This window comes from Prosopis cineraria, unplaced genomic scaffold (genome assembly GCF_029017545.1).
Source record: "Prosopis cineraria cultivar Desert tree isolate PC_DT_omini unplaced genomic scaffold, ASM2901754v1 PC7, whole genome shotgun sequence".
NCBI lineage: Eukaryota > Viridiplantae > Streptophyta > Magnoliopsida > Fabales > Fabaceae > Prosopis > Prosopis cineraria.
This window is the reverse complement of record NW_026555338.1, coordinates 24454986-24462092: the sequence shown is the minus strand read 5'-3', so window position 1 is coordinate 24462092 and position 7107 is coordinate 24454986. Positions and strand designations below refer to the sequence as shown.

The following is a 7107-nucleotide window of genomic DNA, read 5'->3' as shown; positions in this document are numbered from 1 at the left end:
ATTAAAAAACAAAAAAATAAATCAAATTTGAACACCCAAAGTAAGAGATATAATGCTCATTGTTATCAAACTATAAATCTAAAAGTATCAAGAATCTTAAACTTATTTTTAATTCAATATTGTTCTTTAGTTCTTGAAATGGTATAATTTGATCCCTATTATTAATAAAAGTTAACTTTTGTTATCACTAGTTAAATAGAAAATAACATAAAATGGCTTTAACATTATAGAAAATGATCAAAAAATTTATAATAAATGATCCAAAAATTATAAATAATGACCCAAAAAATTACAAATAAGGACTAAGAAAATATTATTAGTCCTTTTTTAATATTCCTTCCGTCTCAAATTATAAGACCCTTTTAGACAAGATTTTACATACCAATAAATCTCATTAAATACACTTAATAACTTTATTTTTTTCAAAACAAAAATGTAAACTTTTAAAAATATCCTTCTTTTATTTTTTTCAGAATAAAAATGTAAATTTTTAAAAATATCCTTCATTTAATAACATTAAATTTACACCTAATTAGTATTAAATAGAGAGAGAAAGGGTAATATTAAAATAAGCCTAACTAATGAAACATTAATCTTCTTAAAGTGGCTTGTATTTTGGGATGGCAAATCTCTCCCAAAAGTTTTTATAATTTTGAATGAAGGAAGTATAACTTTTAAGGTCCTTTTTTTTTAATCATTTTTTGACTAATTAATTGTTAAAGTTAACTTTTATTAACGATAAGATATAAATTGCACCATTTTCAAAAGTTGAAATAGAACATTATACCAAAAATTAATTTAAGACTCAAACATTCCTAAACTTATAATTTAAAGGTTAATTTGCTTTTACCCTAAATCAAATAATTAACAATTTATTTATTAGCATATACACATCCTCTTCATTGTAGTTTGTCTTTTTTTAACCTTTTCATTTTACATTTAAATTATTGGTAAAACAAAACTTTACTCAAATTTTATTATAGGTTTCGACAATTTTTTTATCGTTATTTTAAGTTCTTATACTGTTTTTTATCTACACTTTAGATTCCTACACTTTTGGAGAAATGTTGACAGTTAAGTATATTGACATAGATTCAAACATTGTTAATTATGTGGTGACATATTATCTAGTTGTTGTTGATGTATATTTTTTAATAACCAGAAAATTTAAAAAAAGCCACATGTGCAGACAAATGAGTGGAGCATAACGATCTGGAAGCCCCTGATGTCCTAGGGCACAAGAAAAACAAAAGGACTCAGAGAGAGACCCATAACCAGAAAAATATAAATCGAGTCCTGCTTATTTTGTGGTCCTGAAAATAGCTGGACACTGCTTATTTTGTGAAAGAAAAATATAAACCGAGTCCTGCTTATCTCCCCTCCTGATAGTTTTTGTGGTCCTTATATATATACTTATCATGTGGTCCTAAATTGTCTCTGGCTTGTGCGTCTCATGCTATTTCAAGTTTCTGAGTTGTCTCTCTTTCTCGCAGATTGAGCTTCATTTCAAGTCTATCAATGTCAATGTCAGTGGGGTTCACTCTTCTCTAAGTGAGCGCATGATGTGGCCTTCTCTGGCGTCCTCCAACACCCTTTTCTGCCGTCGTGGCTTTGCGTCTCAGCCTCTCAGGGTCCTTTTGTTTTGCCCGTGGAAAGAGGCTGCAAGGCAACCTTTTCATTTTGCACGTGTGGCCTTTTTTAAAAAGTGTTCTGGTTATTAAAAAATACACATCAGCAGCAACTGAATGACATGTTACCACGTAATTAATGATGTTAGAGTGCACATGAAGTAATCAACTTAATTAAGTACTACATTAACGCCTCTTCAAAGGTATAGAGACCTAAGATATAAATGAAAAAAAGTATAGAGACTTGGAATATAAAATAAAAAATACAAAAATTTATAACAAAATCAAATAGAATCCAGAGATATAAAGTTGTGTTTTCTCTAAATTATTTCTATTGAAGGGAGCATAGATAACCTAACATTGGTGGATTTAGAGGAAACATTCTATACTTCCTCATATAATATGGAGAGAACAATAATCTATAAAGAATCAGAGATCTTGATTCTTGTGAGATCAGAAACTCAGAATTGACCTCATTTTTTGAGCCATGATCTTCTAAAGTTTGAATGATTCTTTCGAGCAATAAATCTATTCATGTTCAACCAGAACCTCAGACCAATCATATTGCATCCTCTTTTAAGTCCCCTGTGTAAAAGCTGTCTAAAAGCAATATTTTGGTGCTTTACATTGTCTCTTAGTTGAAACCAAAGGCAGGACCTTCCTACACTATTCATTCATAACCTGATAATCCAATGAATCACTCGCGCGCGCGATGATTAAAGAAGAAGAAGAAGAAGAATCTATCTCTAGGCCCACACGCGCGGCGATATGATTAAAAAGAAGAATCTATCTCTAGGCGCGCCCCCCTCTCCAACCCTCACAAAATGATCTAAATGAAGAATCCATGTCCAGGCCGTCTCTTGTACAAACCCTACACTTAACAAAAATCACGCTTAAAGTATGTAGAGGTAGTAGAATTGCCGGTGCTATTGCAAATCTGACTGCAAAGAATTCTTCAACCAAAATTAACAAAAAATGACATAATGTAACATTGACGCATTTCTTGAACTATGGTCACCAAACCCATTTATAAACTCACTGGGAAATCTCATTCCTGATATCCAAGTAAATTTCCAATATACAAAAATTATAACCATTTCTTGTAAAGGTCATCTTTGTGATGACACTATGCCAAACTGGGTAAATCACACACTTATGTACAAAAAAATACGCCAAACTGCCCCATAAAATCGTGGCGATGGATAAAATTTAAAACGCCCCTCTCCATTTCAGCCATTACTGGGCATGTCCTTCGTTAATAATGACCGGAGCCAGTAAATCAGGGACACTCTGGGAGTAGGTAGGCAACACAGCCAGATAAATCACTGCCATCTGTTTTAAAATTCTCAAACTTCTGCTATAGGTTCTTGTGCTCCACGACGACGAGACCTGGACTCGGCAATCTTTGTGGCTACCTCTGTTATTACAAGCCTGGTTAAAAGAAGCCCTGCAATTAGAGCTGATGCCATTAACATCGTGAAAACGGCATTCCAGCTGTCTTTAGAAATGTAGCCTGTTATTAAAGGGCCAATGGCCGCCCCAACAGAACCAGTTCCATCAATTATTGCCGTCACAGTTGCCAAAGCTCGTGAATTTCCATTCAGTGAACTGTGTGTTCCCAGGTCAGCCGAAACAGCTGTTGTTATGAGAGCATAAGGCCCGTTCACAAACATGCCAGTGATGAACATCAATACTATATTTACAACCAATGATACGTGCCCGTAAGACCGATAGAAGAAGAGAGCAGGGATTGCAAGGTACATGAAACTTGCTGCTGTTATTGCTCTGGCATCTAACTTATCCGAAATGTGGCCAGCCAGGATTCCTCCAAGCACTCCACCAACATCAAATAAAGTGGACAGTGTTCCTGCTGTCTCACTAGATAGATATTTGCCATCAATTGCTGCATGATCACGAGAATAAATAAGTAATCAAAGATTTTTACTAAAGTACTAGTGCATTATGTGGTTGCTATAAAGACAGAATCTAAAACATCAAGAAGAAAGTTGACGCACCTGTGTGGGTAATGTAGAATGGAAGCCAGTAGAGAAACGTATATGCAACCAACTTGGCAAAGAAAAGACAAAGAGCAAAAGGAGCAACCCCAGGAATTTTCCATGCCTCTATGAATCCTACAGCTTTCTCCTCCTCAACAACCGTCTCAGGCCTTAACAGTGGCTCTTCAATTTCTTCATCTCCATTTTTCTTGGGTGAATTGCATTCATCTTCCTCTCCATCAGCTCCGACGGACTCAGGTGATACAGGCAATAAAAGAAAAACAACCAAACCAAGGAAACCAATGATAAGTCCTGGTACAACAAAGGACCACCCCCATCCATAGCTTAAAAGAGCAGAAGCAATCAAAGAACCAGAAATGTTCCCAACAGAAGTGTGAGCATTCCATATACCCATAATCAACCCTCTCTTCTTCTTTCCAAACCAGTTACCAACAACCGCAACTACTGACGGCCATCCCGTGGATTGAAACAATCCAGCAAACATTTGAATTACTAAGTAATAATAGAAGCTATGGATGTTTCCCCAGTATCCTACACCAAAAAGCGAAGTAAACAAACAAGTTCCCAACATTCCCACGGTTAGAAAAATCCTCAGATTTAACCTATCTCCTAAGTGGCCAGAAAAATACATCCCAAAAGCATATACTGCAAGGAAAGCAACATCCAATTCACCAAGAAGTGCTGTCCCATCTGGTCCATTAAATGGAGCCCAACCACTTCCAAGAATCCAGGAAAATTTTCTGTTTCCGATCAACTGATTGGTACCATTTGATCTCAATCGATAGAAATTTAAGCCAAAATCTGTTGATTCGGGATCAAGGACACTCTTTACAATACTTGTTGTTTTCCGGGTAGCATGATAGCTTGCATAAGCAAAAAATGTTACTACCAAAACGATGGCTTGGTAGGTCTTGAAAGAAACAGGGCTTCTCTTAATAGACTCTAGGATCCTAATCCCAGGGGGCTTACTGCAACGTCTCTCGGATAACAATTCTGATGCTGGACCCATGTATTAGTCCTTAATTCAGACGCCAGAAAAGGGAAGAAGTTAATGCTTCCCCTTACAGGAAATTTCTGCAAAGATGAGAAGACCAAAAAGAATCATTGTTAAGGAATGTATCACTGAAGAATGAATAGATATGCTCGAGTAAGCTAGTGCCAGTTGTGTAAGCTAAACGAAAAAAAAAATCATTAATTAACACGTATTACATAGTAAACATCAATTTCAACAGTCATCTTAAATGCTCAGAGCAGACACGGCCATTATTGCAACTGTTATTTTCTTTTCCTTTTTGTTTCTGGGGTGCGTGTGGAGAGAGGGGGTTAGGGGAGAGACTAAAATATAATTCATATCACCGTATAAGTCATAATTAATTAATTCGCTGTTTACAAACAGCGTAATAGTTAACTAATTCACTGTTTACTAATAGTGTTATAATTAACTAATTCACTGTTTATGAATAGTATTATAAGAGTTTTTATGATAGTAATTAAAATTACAATTCATGATTTTTGTCAAAAAGAAAAAAAATCCAATGTGTTATACCAAACAAGGATGCATAGGACGAAGTAAATTCCAAGTTCCAAAATCTAACAGGATGTAAGCGAAACAGTATAATCAGCAGAATCTGAGAGCTTGTTGATCCAGCGAAATCATAATTGTCAAGGATTCATGGTCAGAAAATTAGTCCGTTTCCCTAAAAGAAGAGATGGAATTCAACTCCAGATAAGGAAAACAACTTTGGAGAAACCGCACCGAAAAAAGTTGTATGATAAACCTCGGAAGGTAATTTTAAAAACAAAAACTCCTTCAAGGATCGGAACAGTGATTGCCGATATCAGCGTTACAACAAAGCTACCAAGGAAACAACTATTGGAAACCAATTTTCCACAACCAAACTGCAGTGGAAACCATTTATGAGCTATAAAACACACCGAATCAAAATTAAACAGAACCCAGAAGCAAATTCTTGCGAGAAGAAGAATCTCGAAATGCAATGAGAACAGAAAAATGAGTAAGGAACCATACCTCAAGCTATTAGAAGCTCTCACTGTGTCGCTTTTGCTTGCTTCTCCCTCGCAAACTCTATGCTTTCAGTTTTCTGCCAGTTGCTTCCCTTTAGTCTTCGTTCCTTAAAGACACGGAGACGCGACGTGCGACGAAAGCACTTAAAGATAAAGGATAATATTATTTTAATAAGTCAAATGTCAGTCATGCCCCTGACTCCAAAAGAGCCTGCTTCTTCGAATACACGGTTCATCTGATTTACGAGAGTGCCACTAATCCACATGAATTGACGAAAATGTGCTCTTCGGTTCCAAGGAATGAAAATGACTAATTAAGATATAAAAAATATATGAATGTTAATAATAAAACAAAGGAAAAAAATTACTCTGTCTATCCTTATGATTTTTCTTGATTGAAAATTAAGTATTTGTAATTCATTTTATTTCAATTAAGCCTTTATAATTTGATCACTTAGATTTTTTTGTAGTAAAAGTATAGGTAAATTGGGTCATAAAAACTTATTATGATCGAAACATATCTCTAAATTTAAAGAGTATTTATAAATTGCTTACAAAATATTAATAAGATTTTTACATTAATAATAAAATTTAAACTTACAATCTTATAAATTATAGATTAAATCCTTATTGACTAAAACAGTCTTTATTAGTTTTGATCAGTTAAATTTGTTAATCTTTGGAAATTAAAATCCCTAATTTTACCTTTAAAAAATAAAATGTAAGTACTTTTATTTTTTATATTAAATAATTATCTAATTTTATAGTTAATTACATAATTTTTATAACTTAAAATTAATTTATACATAAATAAAAATGCTTGAAAGTAGGGCTTTTATTCTTAAAATTTACAATAATATCCTTTAAAAAATTTCATAAAAATACTAAAATGTAAAACTAAAAATTTTGATTTAACTCCAGATTTTTTCCTGTGACAAGCTCTAGCACTTGGTATTTTTACTTTCTAAGTTTTTTATATTGAAATTTGCTGCTTTTAAGTGGTTTTGTTTTAATTCTTGGTAAACGCGGACTCCACCACATGCATCTCTTCTTGAGTAATTAGCCTGTCTAACTATAAGACGAATGGATAAGAATTTTATAAGTTTTATCAGGAAAAATAAAAAGAATTTATACGAATACATAAATTTTGATTGAATTAATATATCATGAGAAAAATGCACATTAAATTCTCTATCTTTATATAATATTTTAATTTAGTCCTTTAACTTTGTGAAACATGTTTTCAATTTTCTAATACTAATGTCATTTGTCTCAAATAATATTTTTTTGTCAGTTATTATTTCTAAAAAATAAATTTAAAATGTCTACATTTAATAATATTTTCTTAATATTTAAAATATTAATTTTAATATTTTTATCAAAAATCTAATTTTTTAGTATTATAAAATTAAAAAGTCACTTTATAAAATTAAAAG

The 7107-nt window shown here is 33.0% G+C and overlaps 1 protein-coding gene across 1 annotated transcript; it reads right to left on the bottom strand.

Moving 5' to 3' along the window:
- Positions 1–2627: 2627 nt before the first annotated feature.
- LOC129316358 (putative glycerol-3-phosphate transporter 1) lies at positions 2628–5789 on the bottom strand. Its single transcript, XM_054960736.1, has 3 exons — positions 5676–5789; positions 3644–4720; positions 2628–3531 (listed from the first exon to the last, which is right to left on the bottom strand). The coding sequence occupies exons 2-3, from the start codon at positions 4653–4655 to the stop codon at positions 2975–2977; spliced, it is 1569 nt and encodes a 522-aa protein (XP_054816711.1). The 5' UTR covers positions 4656–4720; positions 5676–5789; the 3' UTR covers positions 2628–2974.
- Between the last annotated feature and the right edge of the window lie 1318 nt (positions 5790–7107).

What these genes read in the sequence shown, in the direction of transcription:
- LOC129316358 (XM_054960736.1), bottom strand. Translation starts at nt 4,655, where the DNA reads ATGGGTCCAGCATCAGAATTGTTATCCGAGAGACGTTGCAGTAAGCCC. An exon ending in ATTCTACATTACCCACACAG is followed by an intron (nt 3,532 to 3,643) that starts GTGCGTCAACTT and finishes GTGATCATGCAG; the next exon opens with CAATTGATGGCAAATATCTA.